This window comes from Miniopterus schreibersii (genome assembly GCF_964146895.1).
Source record: "Miniopterus schreibersii genome assembly, chromosome: 19".
In the NCBI taxonomy this organism is placed as follows: Eukaryota; Metazoa; Chordata; class Mammalia; order Chiroptera; family Miniopteridae; genus Miniopterus; species Miniopterus schreibersii.
The window spans coordinates 12,644,112-12,661,568 of NC_138119.1; the positions used below are offsets into that span (position 1 = coordinate 12,644,112).

General features: G+C 49.5%; 1 protein-coding gene across 2 annotated transcripts in view; it reads left to right on the plus strand.

Annotated features, from left to right (window-relative positions):
- The window catches only part of INTS3 (integrator complex subunit 3), a 37,421-nt gene extending 21,202 nt beyond the window's left edge, over nt 1–16,219 (plus strand). For both annotated transcript variants that reach the window (XM_081121316.1, XM_081121317.1), the window contains exons 9-30: nt 219–316; nt 1,677–1,868; nt 2,744–2,831; nt 3,334–3,413; nt 3,950–4,041; nt 4,394–4,500; nt 5,414–5,533; nt 5,890–6,019; nt 6,449–6,503; nt 6,722–6,825; nt 7,298–7,342; nt 7,546–7,665; nt 9,749–9,902; nt 10,941–11,009; nt 11,873–11,948; nt 12,305–12,418; nt 12,786–12,834; nt 14,085–14,252; nt 14,599–14,699; nt 14,874–14,946; nt 15,120–15,276; nt 15,381–16,219. In XM_081121316.1, coding sequence (XP_080977442.1) covers nt 219–316; nt 1,677–1,868; nt 2,744–2,831; nt 3,334–3,413; nt 3,950–4,041; nt 4,394–4,500; nt 5,414–5,533; nt 5,890–6,019; nt 6,449–6,503; nt 6,722–6,825; nt 7,298–7,342; nt 7,546–7,665; nt 9,749–9,902; nt 10,941–11,009; nt 11,873–11,948; nt 12,305–12,418; nt 12,786–12,834; nt 14,085–14,252; nt 14,599–14,699; nt 14,874–14,946; nt 15,120–15,276; nt 15,381–15,458 — 2,270 coding nt within the window. In that variant the 3' untranslated portion in view covers nt 15,459–16,219. The remainder of the gene's footprint in view (nt 1–218; nt 317–1,676; nt 1,869–2,743; nt 2,832–3,333; nt 3,414–3,949; nt 4,042–4,393; nt 4,501–5,413; nt 5,534–5,889; nt 6,020–6,448; nt 6,504–6,721; nt 6,826–7,297; nt 7,343–7,545; nt 7,666–9,748; nt 9,903–10,940; nt 11,010–11,872; nt 11,949–12,304; nt 12,419–12,785; nt 12,835–14,084; nt 14,253–14,598; nt 14,700–14,873; nt 14,947–15,119; nt 15,277–15,380) is intronic.
- Nucleotides 16,220–17,457: the final 1,238 nt, after the last annotated feature.

The following is a 17,457-nucleotide window of genomic DNA, read 5'->3' on the forward strand; positions in this document are numbered from 1 at the left end:
AGTAGAAGAGATTATACCTGGGTCCTGAGGCTGGTGGTTCATTGGAGCAGAACATACAGATGCTGGTTAGAACCCCCACTTGTACCTATGCTTTTGACTTCTCTTGGTCTTAGAATTTCCCCATGAGCAAGACCACTGCCCCAGGTTCCCCACCTGCCTTCTATTCTTTCTAGTCCTCAAGTTTCTCTCTTTTCTCTTCCCTTCTACACTTGGTTCAGGTATCCTGCAGCTTCTTCAGTCAAGGACATCCCGAAAATTCCTAGCGTGTCGTCTAACCCCAGACATGGAGACTAAACTCCTCTTCATGACCTCCCGGGTAAGCTCACCTATTGCAGCAGAAGAAGCTGCAGGCACTAGCTGGGCTTCCTCCTTCAGCCTAATAGTCTGTCACCATTGAGTACTGACTGGTGGAATGCTGGTCAAGTGGGTGCCCCTGATCTGCCTGGCATTGGGCATGGCACTAAGAACTGGGATACATTGCTGAATGAGAGAGAGACAATTCCAGCTCTTGTGAAGCTTCCAGTCTATCTAAAACAGTCATTAAACTAATAATTGTAAACAATTAATGTAATTGACAGGTGTGAAATGTGCTTTAAAAGGGTAGAGTGAGGATGTTCATTCAGGAAAACCCACTGTTCCTCTAGGTGAACCATGAGCTCTCAGAAAAAGAGCTCTGGTCTTTTCGTTTCCAAACATGGCTGACTTATGGCAGAATTGTTTGAGGAGCATCTGAAAAATACATCTTCCTGGATCCCGTTCTCCCAGAGAATCTGAAGAATCTGTGTTTCTAACAGAATTTCCAGGCAACAGCTCCTCTGCAGCCAGTCTGACCTTAGGGAACAACTGCTGTAGCCAACTTTCAGTTTCCCAAGGCATCCAGGAGAACTGTCTTGATCTGTGCTATCTCGTGTGGTAGCCAGTAGCCATGTGTTCTCATTTAAAGTTAAAACTAAGTAAAATTAAAAATTCAGTACCTCAGTTGCACTAGCTACATTTTAAGCATTCAGTAGCCACTGTCATTGCAGAAAGTTCTTTTGGACATTGTTGGTCTAGATATTTTTTGGTGTTTTTTGTTGTTGTTGTTGTTTGTTTGTTTGTTTAAGCCTTCTGCTCTCAGTTTTGGTTGAATTTGGGGAATAGAAGAGGAAAGCCAGGTCTTTCTTCTTAATTAGTGTTGTTATTTGTAATCACATAGTCTGTTTAGGGGAAGGACTTAACTGCAAGAAGGTTTGGAAGTTGCATGTACCTTGTATAATGATCATGTTAAGTCATTTAGTAACAGAAAGCTTTCAGGCAGTGCTGAGCAGTAAACAGGCTCAGCTTTTGTTCTCAAAGAACATTGCTTGCTGTTCACAAGTAGCTCAAGAAAATAAGAGATTATGCTTATGACTGGAGAATCAGGAACCAGTATAGGAGTAAGGAGCCAAAAGTGGACTGCAGTTGCAAGTAATGTGACATCAGGTCAGTGGCAAGAATTAATGCACCACTGGCATGTGACTTTCAGCATTTTATTTAAACTCAAGGAGGGAAGACTTGAGAGACAGTACTAGTTACTGAATAAATTGTGGGAAGAAATTGAGGTCTGGCTCAAGCCTAGAGTTGAATGGTGCTCATTTTCCTCTACCCAGAGACCTCACCTTCCCTTCCAAGTTTCTTTTCTAACATCCTTCCCCCAGGTTCGGTTTGGTCAACAAAAGCGATACCAGGATTGGTTCCAGCGTCAGTACCTGTCAACTCCAGACAGTCAGTCTCTGCGCTGTGACCTCATTCGCTACATCTGTGGGGTTGTCCACCCTTCTAATGAAGTGCTGAGTTCAGATATCTTGCCCCGATGGGCCATCATTGGTTGGCTGCTGACAACATGCACGGTGAGAGGCTGGACCATGGAGGCTGAGGTTCCCTTTTGCCTCAAGTTCCCCATATTTCCATCTTCCTGATTCTCCCAGTCCCCGACCTCTGACTCTTTCACTGTCTGCCTCTTGAATGTCTCAGCCCTTACCTGCCCTCCCTTCAAGTCTCTAGAAATTTACTTGCACTCATTATTTCCCATCTGGGCTTGGGTTGGACAGGTTTATCTATGCCTTTACTGCCAGACCCCAAGCCTGGGTTTCTAGGCATCCCTTCTTCCAGAGTTTGTGCTCCTCAGACCCTCACTTCCATGCCTTTGGCATCAACTTTGGATACTTCTCTTCTCTAAAAGTAGTGAATTTACGATGGAACCACCTCCTTCCCAGCATTTCCCTCCTATGCTCAGGGTGGGAAACTCTATGTTCCCTCCCATTTAGTTGCCTTCTGACCTCTTTTGACAGGACTCCCGCTCCCCCATCTGACTGGTTCCTTGGAATGTGCTGATTCAGATATAACAGCAAGCTATTCCTAGGGGTCTTTCCTTTAGGAATGTGCCTGGAGAGTCCAGCAAGGGCTCAGACTAGTGCTGTCTCAGCTCAGGAGTGACCAGGGACTCCCAGGCCCAGGTGTCTTCCCTTATGGGAACAGGGTGTGTTCTACTGGATGTGTGAGACCCCAGGCCGAGCCTCAGCCCCTGGGTTGGTGAGACCACAAGAGACTCATACGTATACAGACTTGGGTGTCCCTCGCCTCTGTGGGGGTTCCACTCTGTCTCACTAGGATATGAATTTTGTAGATGGAGCAATATTTTGGGCTCTGGGATCTGTCTTGGGCTTCTAAAGGAAAGGGAGCTGGTTGATGAAACTAGCCCTCTTTTTCCCCCTCTCTCTCCTAGTCAAATGTCGCTGCCTCTAATGCCAAGCTGGCTTTGTTTTACGACTGGCTGTTCTTTAGCCCAGACAAGGATAGCATTATGAACATAGGTATGTGAATGAGACCAGGCAGTGCCGCTCTCCACCCCCCCCTCCCCCAACCCCCGGGTCTCAGAGATAGCAGTCATAAATCACACAGCAGTGTGGTGTGGAGGCAGCTTATCTGGGAGCAGTTCCGTTGTTCCTCGTCAGTGCTCCCTTGACCTAGAAGGAAAGTTGCTTTGATGAGGCCAAGCAGTACTCCACCCTCTTTTCCCTGCAGCCTGATGCTTAGATTTCAGGGTGGGGGTGGAGGGATCTCTGCAGAGGAAATGGCTGTACCACATCCCACTTCTCCTCTCCTGTTATCTCCCTCCTCCTGAGTACTGGGGACAAGGAGGGAGATGCCTACCGGCTGTTTGGGGGGTTGTCTGGTTTTGGATCTGCTCAGTGGGAATAGGGGGCAGGGATAGACACAGCTCTCTGGAACCATTCATATATATTGATCGTTTGGTTTATGGAGCTAGGAACAGACTCTCTAATATAGGGGTCTCTTTAATTCCACATTCTCCAGAGCCAGCCATTCTGGTCATGCATCACTCCATGAAGCCCCACCCAGCCATCACTGCCACACTCCTGGACTTCATGTGCCGTGTAAGTGCCACCACCCTCTTTTCTCCTCTTGCCTGGCTGAGCAGTTAAGTGTGAGTTCCCTGTAATCTTCTCTGTCAGTGAATAGGTCTTCCCAGTGCCCCTTGATTGGGAGCAGACGTGGTCGTAGGTCTCATCCTCCAAGTTAGTAAATATTTCTTTTATCCCCATCGTCGACTCCAGTTGGGTCTTTCCATGTCTCCGTGAGGTTTCTCAACCTTAGGGATGGTGACTTAACATAGACTCTAGTCTCCCTGAGGAGCAGCCAGGTCCAGTAAGTTTCCCATTTTAGCACCTGGAATAGTCAGGAACATTCTAGCCCTTTCTGGGACCATACTCTCTCTTGGTCCTTGACCAAAACCAAAGCAGCTTGTGCTCTCTTCAGTAGCACATAAGGTTAAAATTGGAACGATGCAGAGATTAACATGGCCCCTATGCAAGGTTAACAGGCAAATTCGTGAAATGTTTCATACAAGTATTTTTTTAAAGCAGCTATTTAGATCCCATGCTCATTCTCTCCCTCGCTTCTTCCCTTCCAGATCATTCCCAACTTCTATCCACCACTGGAGGGCCATGTACGGCAGGGTGTCTTTTCCTCCCTCAACCACATTGTGGAGAAACGGGTGTTGGCGTAAGGACTTTCTATGTCTGTGGGGAGAGGGAAGGGTTTTCCCATTTCTCACTAGGTCAGGCACATCCAGATACTGCCATACAACTGTTGACCCTTTACTTTGAGAGGTATAAAAAGTACTGGCTCCACCTCAGAAGTCTAGGCATATGTTCTCTTGACTCAGAGGAATGTTTCTCCTGCCATCATAGTATAAAGGGCTTCAGATGCCTTCCTTGTCCCCTGGTGACCCTTTCTAAGGATCTGACTAGATAGCCCAGTCATACTGATTGGGCTTTGACCTACCCCTTGACCTCCATGTAGAGTTAGAAGTGAAGGAGCTCTGATGTTGATCTTCATTCATGTTTTCTGTTAGGCATTTGGCTCCCCTGTTTGACAACCCTAAATTGGATAAGGAGCTGCGGGCAATGCTGAGGGAGAAGTTTCCTGAGTTCTGCAGTTCACCCAGCCCACCTGTGGAAGGTATGGAACCCTCCAGTTCTGTCCTTTGCTTCAGAAGAGCAACGGAGACATTCAGGGCTCTCAGACTAGAACCCCTGTTTAGGTATACCTGTGCAGCTCTCTACCTCTCTGACACTGTCTATTTGTTTTTCCTTCCCTACTTCTCTTCTTACTCATCTTCATTGTCTTCCTAGGCTCTCCCTCTCCATCTAATATTTTCTAATCTTTTTATTGATCTTTAAAGAAAGAGGAAGGGAGAGAGAGAGAAGCATTGATTTGTTGTTCCACTTAAGTATGCATTCATTGGTTGATTCTTGTGTGTGTTCTGACTGGGAATTGAACCCACAACCTATCAGGACGTTGCTCTAACCGACTAAATTACCCAGTCAGAGCCTTTTCATCTAATTTTATCTGACTTGCGCTAATCTCTCTTCCTCTCTGAACTCCTATTTTTCCTCTTATTAACCTGTCTGTCTGCAGTAGGTAGATAAGTTCATGGAATGTGTTTACCTTACTTTAATCTTGTCCATCTTTTCCCAGCCAGGGCCCTGGCCTTGGAGAAAGGTTGTCATGTTGGGTCTCAAATCTTGCTCCCAATTCCAGACACACAAACACTTTTTGTTTGAGGGGAGGGGTTAAGCCAAGCAAAACTTCCCAACTTGGTTTTAAGTTAAAGAGTACTTAGGACTGACCTTGGTCTTGTCTACTCTCTGATCTGAGCTAAGCACAGAGGAGTCATGGCCTGTGCTACTTTATTCCTGGCAGAGTCCCCCTGCAAGTCTCAGAGGGTTGGGAGGGTAAGACCTTTATCCTTCCAGTGTTCATATTACATTTAGGTCACGAACTCCTTATTCTCTCACTTGCCCTTCAGTCTCCTCTTTTCTAAGTGTGAGGACATAGGAGGTAATCAAATGCCTTATCTTTCTTTCCCAAGTCAAAATTGAGGAGCCAGTTTCCATGGAGATGGACAACCATATGTCAGACAAGGATGAGAGTTGCTATGACAATGCAGAAGCAGCCTTTAGTGATGATGAGGAGGATCTCAACAGCAAAGGTGAGGCTAGAAGCAAGGGTCGTTCAGGGTGTGTCAACTCGGGAGGACCCATTGATAGGTGCAGCCTCTCCCCAGTTTCTCTATCACCTTTGCCTCTGTGAGTTAATTTTGTTAACGGGTACTGGCTGAGACTAGGGTGCGGAGCCCTGCACTTGGCACTGGATCTGGAGGGGAAAAAAGAAGTGGTCCCTGGCCTTGTTTGCTCCTCAGGGCTAGGGCATGCACACATTCGGGGAAATGCTTCAGGCACTCACAGGGCTGAGTGCACGTGTGAGGAGGGACAGGTTGTTCAGAGGGGCTGTCTCTGTTGCTGGTGTCTGGGCAAAGTGGCTTCTTTCCCAAATCACTCCCTTCAGGAAAGAAGAGAGAGTTTCGCTTCCACCCTATCAAGGAGACAGTTGTGGAGGAGCCAGTTGATATCACCCCTTACCTTGACCAGCTGGATGAGTCCCTAAGGGACAAAGTACTCCAGCTACAGAAGGGCAGGTAGGTGCACCCCATTTCTCAGCCCCCAGACATCCAGCCCCGGGCTCTGTATCTGGTGACATAGTAGGTGTATGGAGAGGTAGTTGAAGCTGCATGAGAGATGCCTTCTGCAGTTTATATTGGGGGGGGGTGGACTGAGAGTGAGGCAGTCTCATTCCCCAGCATCCCAGGTTCTCACTCTGTATATTCTCATTCCTTATGTTCTGAGCATATGAGTTTTGAAGCAAGATTGTGGGGATTTTGCTTCTTTAGGGCCTCTGCCTGGAGAGCAGCAAATTCTACCCCAATCCTCCCCACACAAGCCCGGATTCACACAGAGCTCCTTTGTTTTGTCTCTGTGCGTGAGAGTGAGCTTGCTGTTGTGGGTGTTTGTCCTGCCCTCTGCTATCATTTATGTCCCTGAGATTTCCTATCACTTCTGCACTGCAGTGATACAGAGGCCCAGTGTGAGGTCATGCAGGAAATTGTGGACCAGGTCCTGGAGGTAAGATGGAACCCATCACCTTAGGGAGGAAGCAGCCCAGCCTGCACAGCTTCAAGCCCCCCTGGCAGCTGACTGCCTCCTTCCCCTTGCCCAGTGGGTCCCCTCTTCTGCGGGGAGGGGCTGGTTAATCCTGGATGTGGAAGCTGATAAGTCTGGGTAGTAGGGACAGTAAGGCTTGAGTCTGATGGTGATATCCTATCCCTTGTCTCACCACCCAGGAAGACTTTGACTCAGAGCAGCTGTCTGTCCTTGCATCCTGCCTACAGGAGCTCTTCAAGGCCCACTTCCGAGGGGAGGTGCTTCCCGAGGAGGTCACGGAGGAGTAAGGCTCATCTTTCTGATCCCCTGGGCCTTTAGCAGCCAGAAGTGTGCTCTTATAGCCCAAATCCAAGAGGCACCTTGCTGGGGACTTGACAAAAATAATCTGTTCAACTGATTTTATTTTTGTATGTACTAAGTCATTTAAACAAGGATTTATTTTTCCCTGCTGAAAGCCAAGCATACTGAGGCGTTATGTGCCCTGTGCGCCCTTCCCTTGCTGCTTCAGGTGGGATCGGACCTTCCCTGGATCTTCCCTGAAGGGCAGGAATCTCACTTTCAATGACGATGACAACCCAGATGTAGTCCCATGTTGTGAACCTGTTTTCTCTGTGACCAAGCCTCTGGAGGACATTTACCTTTAGTTAGGAAAGCATCAGGCTGGCATCTTGCCTCAAGCTGGTCCTCCACAACGTCTACTTGTAGTCCACCCTCTCCACTGACATGAACTCTCATATATCACCTTCCTCTTATAGGTCCCTGGAGGAATCTGTGGGGAAGCCTCTATACCTAATATTTAGGTAAGCATCCAGCTGTAGGAGACACTGCTCTGCCCTCCATCCTTCCCATAGCACACATGCTTCTGTCCTGGGGTGATGGGACCCCCTTTCCGGGAAGGAAGGGGTATGCAGTGAGCACAAACAGACCAAGCCTCCCCAGAAGCTCCATAGGAGAGTCTGCCCAAGGTAAGCTGTGCTCCCTTCTTCCCATCTTCCACCTCCAGGAACCTATGCCAGATGCAGGAAGACAACAGCAGTTTCTCTCTGCTTCTGGACCTTCTCTCCGAGCTATATCAGAAGCAGCCCAAGATTGGCTACCACCTGCTCTACTACCTAAGGGCCAGGTGGGTATGGTCCCCACATTTAAGAAGGGGTCAGGCCCTAGCTGGTTTGGTTCAGTGGTTAGAGCATCGGCCAGTGGACTAAAGGGTCCTGCTTTCGATTCTGGTCAAGGGCACATACCTCGATTGCAGGCTTGGCCCCCATACGGGCACATGCAGGAGTAACCAATCGATGTGTCTCTCTCACATGGATGTTTCTCTCTCTCTCCCTCTTCCTTCCACTCTGAAAAGCAATGGGAAAAATATCCTCCTGTGAGGATTTTAAAAAAAAAAAAAGAAGGGGTCAGGAAGCATCCTAGAGAGCCTCTCTCCTGCCATAGGCTGATTCCCCCACCCTTGTCTGTTATCACCAGGGCCTTCCATGTGTTCTCTTTTATTAAATAACAACTTTTTTTAAAAAGTATATAGCTTTATTGATTTTAGAGAGAGAAAAGAAGAGAGAGAAAAAACACCAATGATGAGAGAGTCATTGATGGGCTGCCTCCCACACACCCCCGACTGGGGATCAAGCCTGCAATCTGGGCATGTGCCCTGACTAGTAATCAAATCGCGATCTCCTGGATCCTACGTCAATGCTCAACCACTGAACCACACCAGCTGGGCTAAATAACAACTTTAAAGTACAATTCAGTGGGTTTTAGCATATTCACAAAGTTGTACCACTATTACTATCTAATAGCATTTTTATCCCCCAAAAAAGAAGCCTGTACCCTTTGGCAGTCGCTTTCCCATTCTCCCTTTTCCCAGCACTAGTAACCACTGATTGCTTTCTGTCTGTAGATTTACTTATTCTGGATATTTCGTATAAATGGAATTATACAATGTGTGATTTTTTTGTGCCTGGCTTTTTTTCACTTAACATTACTGTTTCTATGGTTTATCCCCGTTGCAGCACGTAACGTACTTTATTCCTTTTTTATGGCTGAGTAATACTCCACATTTTGTATTAGCCATTCACTCAGTGGTGGACGTTGCAGTTGTTTCCACTTCTTTGTCTGTTGTGAATAGAGCTGTTGTGAACATTCATGTACAAATTTGTGGGTGGACATACGGCTTTAGTTTTCCTGGGTATGTACCTAGGAATGGAATTGCTGGGTTAAATAGTAATGCTAGTTTTAAATTTGTGAGGAGCTGCCAAACTATTTTCCAAAGTGACTGCAACCATTTTACATTTCCGTCAGCAATGTGTGTGAGTTCTATGTTTTCCACATGCTTCCCCAACACTTCTTATTGTTTGGCTTTTTGATCCTAATGAGTGTGAAGTGGTATTTCATTATGGTTTTAATTTGTTTCCCTGATGACTAATGATGTTGAGCATATTTTTATGTGCTCATTGGGCATTTGCATCTTTTCTTTTTTTTTAATTAATTATTTTTGCATTTACATATTTTCTTTGGAGAAATATCTGTTCAAATTTGTTCCTATTTTTTAATTAGGTTATTTGTCCTCTTTATTGTTGATTTTTAACAGTTCTTTACATATTCTGAATACAAGTTCCTTATCAAATATATGGTTTGCATGTATTTTCTCCCATTCTGTGGGTTATCTTTTCACTTTCTTTATGGCATCCTTTGAAACACAAAAGTTTTAAATTTTGAAGAGTCCAGTTTATTTTTTCTTTTGTCACTTGTGCTTTTGGTGTCATGAAGATTTATGCTTATCTATTCTTCTAAGAAGTATATAGTTTTAGCTTTTACATTTAGGCCTATAATCCGTTTTGAGTTAAGTTTTGTATGTGTTGTGAGGTAGGGGTCTCCATGTGTTATTGTCCTCATTGCTCAGAGTCCAGAAAGCAGGAAAGAAAGGTTTCTGTAGCCTGACCAGAGCCCTCTTTCTTCTGTTCTTGACTCTCATCACTTAGTAGCTTACTAATTGTAGTCAGAGCCCTGTCTAGAGCACTGGGGAAGGATAGGGAGAAAGAAGAGTGTCTCCTAGTTCCCATAAACTATCAAGCTCTTGGGGAGGCAGGGGAGAGCCATGAAATAGACTAGCCCCAGGCATCTGAGATAGCAAAAGGATTCTAATGGGAACCTACTTGTGGGATGTTTGAGGTTGGGCGCTGGCTTAGGCTCAACTGGTCTTGCAGCAAAGCCGCCGCAGGGAAGATGAACTTGTACGAGTCATTTGCCCAGGCCACCCAGCTGGGTGATCTGCACACCTGCTTAATGATGGACATGAAGGCCTGCCAGGAGGACGACGTGCGACTGCTGTGCCACCTCACACCCTCCATCTACACAGAGGTCAGTGCTTGCCCCTATCCATGGGGATGGGGTAGCAGTGTGCCCCATCTCATTGCACACAATGCTGACCCTCCTTTACCCACCCCACTGGCCTTGATGAGCCATTTCTTCCCATACCACAGCTGTCCCCACCTTCAACCTCTTTATTAAAGATTTTAAAATGTCTAGAAGCTCCCAAGTTTCTAACCTGTGCTTTGTTGTGTGAGTTGGGATCTGGGCCTATATATCTGGCTTTGTAGCTTTGGCCCCATCCTCTGGACCCAGGGTGGGTCCCCCATCCAGATTCACATTCACAGATCTCAGCCCTCTTGCCAGCTGCTGGATCACTCTTGGATTCTTTCTAATTGTTCCCAAAGACCAGGGCCTCTGGTGGAGACAACTTTCATTCCCCCAGCTCACTCACAGTCTTCTCTAGGAACTGGGACATACAAGGAGGTATCAGCTCTTCCTCCTCTGGTGAAAGTTCACAGGAACTGGGAAATCATGGCACAGGGTGTGCGCATGACAGGAGGAACTGTGATTTCAGCCAAAACTGGAGGGAGGAGGGGTGCAGATGCCCAGCAGATGGTAGTTTTCCTTCTCTGCTCCTTCCCTGGTGAACTAGTTTCTCCAGTAGGGGTCCTGCCCACCCCAAATACTCCCTGAACATCCACCTACTCTCTACACCTTCTCTTCTTTGGCCAAGGGTCAGAATAGATTGGATTTCTTTGCTGCCGGAAATGCAAACACGTGTTCTGTTGCTACACAGAATAAACCATCATGTCCAATCCCTTTTGGCTCTCGCTTTGTCTCTGCTTAGCTCCCATTCCTTTCCTTACACACACACACAACCACGCACATAACACAATCCAGTTCTCAGTGGTTAGGTTCCCAGCTTCATAGCTGTTGGGTCTTTGTTTAGGGATTTCTGTTAGGACCCTGTGTCTAGTTAATCCAGCCACCCCCTAAGCTGTGGTAAGGCAGGGGAATGGGTTATGAGGTGAAAGCCAAGGAGTGTGTCCTGGAATCCTGCCCTAGTTTCCCTTTTTTTCTCTCCAGTTTCCAGATGAGACCTTGCGGAGCGGGGAGCTGCTGAACATGATTGTGGCTGTTATTGACTCTGCACAGGTGAACATCGAGTTGTCATCCCGAGAGGTGTGGGAGGCAGGACTGTAAATCGGGGCTTCTGCTTCTTACCAGGCCTGCAGACGGAGAATCCGAGCTGCTTTTGGCTGCCGCTGTGTGCACTTTACCCCATGGGGCTAGGAGGAAAGCAGAGCCCCAGAGAGGCAGGGTGGGCTGGCAGTCCCCCAGGGCGGTTCCCCTTCTCTATATTCTTTGGGCACTTCTGTTCCACAAGGAAAGTGAGGGGATTGTTTTTTCTTTCAACCAGCCTCCCCCTTGACCCAGGATGAACATTGTCACACCATTTCTGTTTGACCTTTCCACCATGCATACTCCCCAAGAAGCTATAGCTTTGCTTATGTCCATTTTCAGGCCTGAACGAGGTCCCATTTCTGTTCTTCCTCTCCACTCGGTTGTCCCATCCATAGAGGAAGAAGCTTAATACTCAAGAGTCTTTCCTTTGCTTTGGTTTCCCCCACACCTGTAATCCAGAGCTCAGCCTCCCATGGCCCTTCCCTCCTTCGGTACAGGCTGGGATGCGCCAGAGGCCCTGACTATGGCCAGGTTAGAGAAATTGCCCATTTTCTTGCCTCAAGGTGTGAAAGGTGGTTTTACTTAACTATTTTTGCCCCAAATAGGCCTGTGGTTACCACTCAGGCCTATTGCTTCTTTCCCAGACTCCTTTATCCTTCAGAGTCACTAGCATCCATCATATGCCATTTCCTCTCTGTCCTTTTAAAAACTAGGCTTTCACTTCCTCTGATTTTCCCCCATATGAGCCCTCCTTGTTCTCCTTCCATACTAGCTTCCCGGCCTCTTTTAGAATCGATGGGTTATGCCTTCTTCCTTCTCCTCTTCCTCCTTAGCTCCAGGAGCTGGTCTGCCATGTGATGATGGGGAACCTGGTCATGTTTCGAAAAGACTCAGTCCTCAATATACTCAGTAAGTAAGCAGACCCTTTAGGAACCCTGGGAGAAGAGGGAGTGGCAGCCCTGTGTATAATAGAAACAGGAGAGCTGGTTCTGGGGCTGAGAATGGGATAGAATGGCACTCCACCCTGATGTGTGGTCTTGGGTCAAATCTCTCTGAATCTCTTTCTTGCTCTGTAAAATGGAAAGATGCCCTCCAGCCTCAGGGCTGTTGGGGCTACAGAAGTTATCTGAAGGCTTTGGAAATATGCTTTTTGTGGAAAGGAAAAGTATCTGTAGGCTTAGGAGTGGGATGCTGGTTGTTAGGGGAAGAGAGGGAGGCAGGGAGAGAAAGAGAAAGAATAAATGTCTCTTCACTGTCTCTCACAGTCCAAAGCCTAGACTGGGAAACCTTTGAGCAGTACTGTGCCTGGCAGCTCTTCCTGGCCCACAACATACCCCTAGAGACCATCATCCCTATTTTGCAGCACCTCAAATACAAGGGTGAGTAGGGTTGTGGGTAGGGAGCATGGTGATGGGACACTCCTAGTCTGGCTGGGGCAATGCTGAGGCTTCTAGACTTCTAGATGAGCCCAGACTCACTGTTCCCCTTCCCACTGAAGCGCCTTGTGGAAGGGCAGGCTCCCAGTCAGTTATTTCTGCTCTTAGCTGAGTCCTGCAGGCCCATTCTGAGCCAGGTGCTGGGCTGGGGCTCAGTTTTTACAGGAATGGGTAGGGGATTGTTCTTCCTGACTCCTGAAGATTGTTTTTGCTTCTCCCAGTCAGCTGTTGGTTGGGGGATGGGAGAGGTGCCATGATGTCTTCCTGGAACTATGCATTCCTCTGAATGGCCTTTACCCTTTCTCCACAGAGCATCCAGAGGCATTGTCCTGCCTTCTTCTTCAGCTCCGGAGAGAGAAGTGAGTTCTACCCCAGGAGCTGAAGAGTCCCCTGTCCAACCTACCAAGAGATGCTGCTGAATCAAGGGCTTTGGTCCTTCCCCTTTGGCCATGTTTTTTCAAAACTATTGTTGACATGGGCTTATTCTGTCCTTCCCCCAAAGTGATTTACAAATAAGCAGCTCCCCTGAGATCTGGGCTTCCTCTAGACTTTACCCCCCTGCCCACCAGGAGCTGCCCTGAGAGGTGGGGACCGGACATCCCTGTTTCCTGCTGCCACAGTAGTTCTAATCCCGGTGACTTCTGCTCCCCTCCCCCAGGCTCTTGAGGCCACCACTCTGCTAATCTAAGAGGAGGAAGGGTCAGAGCAGAAGAATCACACACCACCTTCCTCCTCAACCTGCTGTGCTCCCTACTGGGTGGGGTTGGGCGGAGAGGCCCCTCCCTCCATCACAGCACTTTTTGTTGTTAATCCTCACCAGAGGATATTTTTTCCGTTGATTTTTTAGAGAGAGTGGAAGGGGGAAAGAGAGAAACATTGATGTGAGATAGACACATCCATTGGTTGCCTCCCGCACACACTCCATACAGGGCTGGGGATCAAACCTGCAACCCAAGTATGTGCCCTTGACTGGGAATCGAACCCAAGACTCCAGTGCTTGGGCCAAGGCTCTACCAGGCTTTTTTGCAACAGCCCCACATAAATGGTGCAACAGCTGTGCATCTTTTCCTTCCTACCTTCTTGTCTTTCTTTCACCTTTTCTCCTCTCTTGCCTGAGAGACTAGAATGGTACAGAGCATCCTAAAGGAAGTGGGAAGGTTGGAGGGCTATGTGGGGACTGTGACTTCCCAGCCCTCACCCTGTGCCTTCCCTGGGCTGGATACCAGGGTGGCTAACAGCTGGGGGGGGGGGCAGTGTTCACACACTACCTGCTGTCCTTTTGCCTCCCTGGCCCATTTCCTGACTGTTTTGGGCAAAAGGGGGGAGGTCTGGGGGCTTCCTTCCCCACATACATACAGGTACCTTCTACTACCACAGAAACTAAAGAATCTCACTTCTTGTCCCCTGGCTTCTGCAGAGGATGAAACCAGGCATTCCTTGGCCCAGAGAGAACATGGAGAGGGATGTGAGAGGAGGAAGCTGCAGCAGGACTTGGGTGGGGCAGGGGTGGGGAAGGCTGAGGTTTAGGAAATAAGTACATGGGAGAGATCTGGAGGTTCCTGAGGCCAGTTGTGTGAGCAGGGTGCCCATCGCCCCCTCACACCCCCAGGCCCAGCGAGGAGATGGTAAAGATGGTGCTGAGCCGGCCCTGCCACCCTGACGACCAGTTCACCACCAGCATCCTGCGACACTGGTGCATGAAGCACGATGAGCTGCTGGCCGAGCACATCAAGTCCCTGCTCATCAAGAACAACAGCCTCCCACGCAAGAGGCAGAGGTGGGAGTGGCCCCTTTGGGACCCTCCAGGCCAGGCTGCTGCTGTCCACAGGCCATCCCCAGAGCAGCCTATGCTGTCCCTGTCTGGCTTGTGGGTGACACCTAGTGGTCTGATGCTACATGGCAAGCACGACTATTGTGGCCCTTTCCCCTCTTTTCCTAGTGCCCTGTGCCTAGTCCCTATTCTAGCCCACCTTCCTGATCCCACTCCACCTCTCCCAACCCTCTGTCCCCTCCCTGTATGGGCTGCCTCTGTCTTCAGGAGGGACCCTGGTGTGGGAGAGTGTCTTGCACTCCTCGAACCCTCACTTGGAGCTCAGAATCTGGTTCTTGTGACTTCTCTGCAGCCTGAGGAGCTCCAGCAGCAAGCTGGCCCAGCTGACTCTGGAGCAGATCCTGGAGCACTTGGACAACCTGCGTCTCAACCTGACCAACACTAAGCAGAACTGTATGCTTGCCAGCCCTCCCTGAATCTAGCATGCCTGGTGCTGCCCTGGCTCAGACCACCCCTAGAGCCTGGTGGGAGCAAGGGCGGGAGAAAATCACCCCTGGGTACCGCTTGTTACGCTCTCAGATATCTGACTGTTCTTCCTTCCCTACTGTCCCTCCCTCCCCCCTCTAGTTTTTAGCCAGACCCCAATTCTCCAGGCTCTGCAGCACGTCCAGGCGAGCTGTGACGAAGCCCACAAGATGAAGTGAGGCTCCTTGGGATATAGTGGGAGAAGGCCTAGGGGAGGGGGACATAAACTTAATGACCAGAAAGACCGTGGAGTTGAAGAGAAATAAGAGACCCTGCGGGCATGGGGCAGAGGAGATGGGAAGGAAGTCAGAGGGGCCCGCTCTGAGAGCTTGTTCTCCCTTCCCTCAGGTTCAGCGACCTCTTCTCCCTGGCAGAGGAATATGAGGACTCTTCCACCAAGCCACCCAAGAGCCGGCGAAAAGCAGCTCTCTCCAGCCCCCGGAGTCGAAAGAATGCCACACAGCCCCCCAACACGGAAGAAGAGTCTGGTTCTAGCAGTGCCTCAGTGAGACCCCCTAGCCAGTGCACAGGAAAATGAGCATGCGGTGCAGGTGGCGTTGGGGCAGCAGCTATCAGGCTAATGTTCCCTCTCATTTCAATCTCTTCCAGGAGGAAGAAGACACAAAACCGAAGCCCACCAAGCGGAAACGGAAAGGGTCCTCTGCAGTGGGGTCTGACAGTGACTGAGTCTCGTGCTCCCATCCCACTCCTAGTTGGACTACCCTCTCCTCCTTGGTGAATCAAAGGTTTAATAGGGGCTGGGGAGATAGTAGGGGAAACATCCTCTCTCTCCATCCCAAAACTCACCTGGTGGGAAGCCTGATAAGCTGCCATGCAGCCCCCAGTCCCTCCTCCCCCCTCCCTGGGGCCTCCAGCCCCATCACACTGCTGCTCCCACCAATACTTGGGTTCCCACTGAAGCCAGAGGCTGTGCAAAACCTGGACTGTGGTGGAAGTCCTCAGGTCCCTGCCCCCTCCCTCAGCCTCCCAAAGAGCTATTTAAACCAAGAAGAGAAATAGCAAAGGGGCAGCTGGCCAGAGAGACAAGGATGAGAGGAAAGACAAGGATGCTGGTGTCCCTTCTGCCAACCCCCTTTAGGTCTTGATTTACCCTGAACAGGCATTTTATAGTTACTCTCCATACACCCGTATGAAATGGGCATCTGTGACAATGCTGGGCTGCCTATTTCTTTCCATGGGGCAAATGCCAGAAGGGTTCAGGAAGGAACCTGAGAGGGAGACCGCAGCCCCACCTGGTGTGTCCTGGAGGCTTGTGTTGGCCTGAGGTTGGCACCTCAAGCTGGGCCAGAGCCCTAGGGAGTCTGAGAGACAACGTTCCATAGAACTGTCACATGGTCCTGTTTCCTTGGTTGTCATCTTTGGGGTTTTTTGGCAGAGATAATCGTGTTTTAAAAGTTGTTTTTAAATGACAATAAAACAAGCCAGAACCTCTTTTGTGCTGAAGTTGCTGCCCCAGTTTACCCTGTGCATATATAGGTAGTCTCAGTTTAATGGGCCACCCCTTGTTGTGGCTTCACAATTTCCTCTTTTCCCTTTCTGTCCTCCCCTCTTCCTGTCTTGGCTTTCTCCCCCATCCTTCTGGCTGCCACTGGCAGCGAAGGCCAGGCTCTGGCCTGTCCAGGCAGAAATTGATGCACTAACTCCCAGGAGGCCAAGGTCTGTCCTTAAACCATCTCTCAAGTAATTAGAGACTTCCACAAGCTAGTATTTGTCATTCCATTTAGTAAGGCCAAATGCCAACTACGAGGAATGCTCCCAACTCAGATCCTGAAGTACGCATGGAGAGAGTTCAGTTGCCAGGGAGGAGGCTCCCTCTTTCTTCCACATTCTGTGTACCAGCAGAAACAGCTCCTTGGCTACTCTTTGTTCCCCTGCTGTCCAGGGAGGTGGGGTTGCCAGCTAAAGAGAGGAGCAAAGTTCAGGCCGACTGCAGACAGCTCCTATTCAGCCTGCAAACTTGTCTCAGAATCCAGGTTCTCCCCTCCCTCAAAGCTGCTACCCCTTCCTTTGAAAGTCTAAACCGCCAGAGGCCTCTTTTCCTTCCTCTCTCCTTCCCCAGTTTTCTCTGCCCCAATTAAAACCAGGATGGAAAGCATTAGCTGGCTGGCCCCAATTATTGTACCCTTGCCCAAAGGGAGGGGCCTCAGCCATGGCCCCTCCGGAAATCTGGCTGGCTGGGCCTCCACCTTTCCCCTACTTAACTCTCAGCCCCCACCCATCCCCTGGGGTTGCTGCTGCTGCTGCTGGCAGTTGGAGGGAGGGCATGGGTCTGGCTACCGTGCCGGGACTTGCAGCACCAAACAGGCAAGGGGCCGAGTTCTTCAGTCTCTTGGGAGAGAGCAGTGGCACCCACGGGTGCAAATGTGATAGAAGAGAGAGAGATGGACTTAGATCCAAAGTCCTGGTGCTCAGACCTGGACGCCAAAGTCCAGCCAGATGCCTAAACCGCCCTTGAGAAGGGACCTAAAATGAGATGACCCTGGGATTAAGGGAAGGCTTGAGCACCACCCAGGACCTGGTGAGAGGTTCAGCCGAGTAGCCGAGAAGGAGCGCGCCCAGGGCGGAGCGTAGGGGTGGGGAGGCCGGGAGGGGGGGGGCGGCCCCCACCTCCGCCCCCACTCTTCTTGGGGGGGGGAAGGGGCGTGTGCCAGCGCACGCGCGCTCC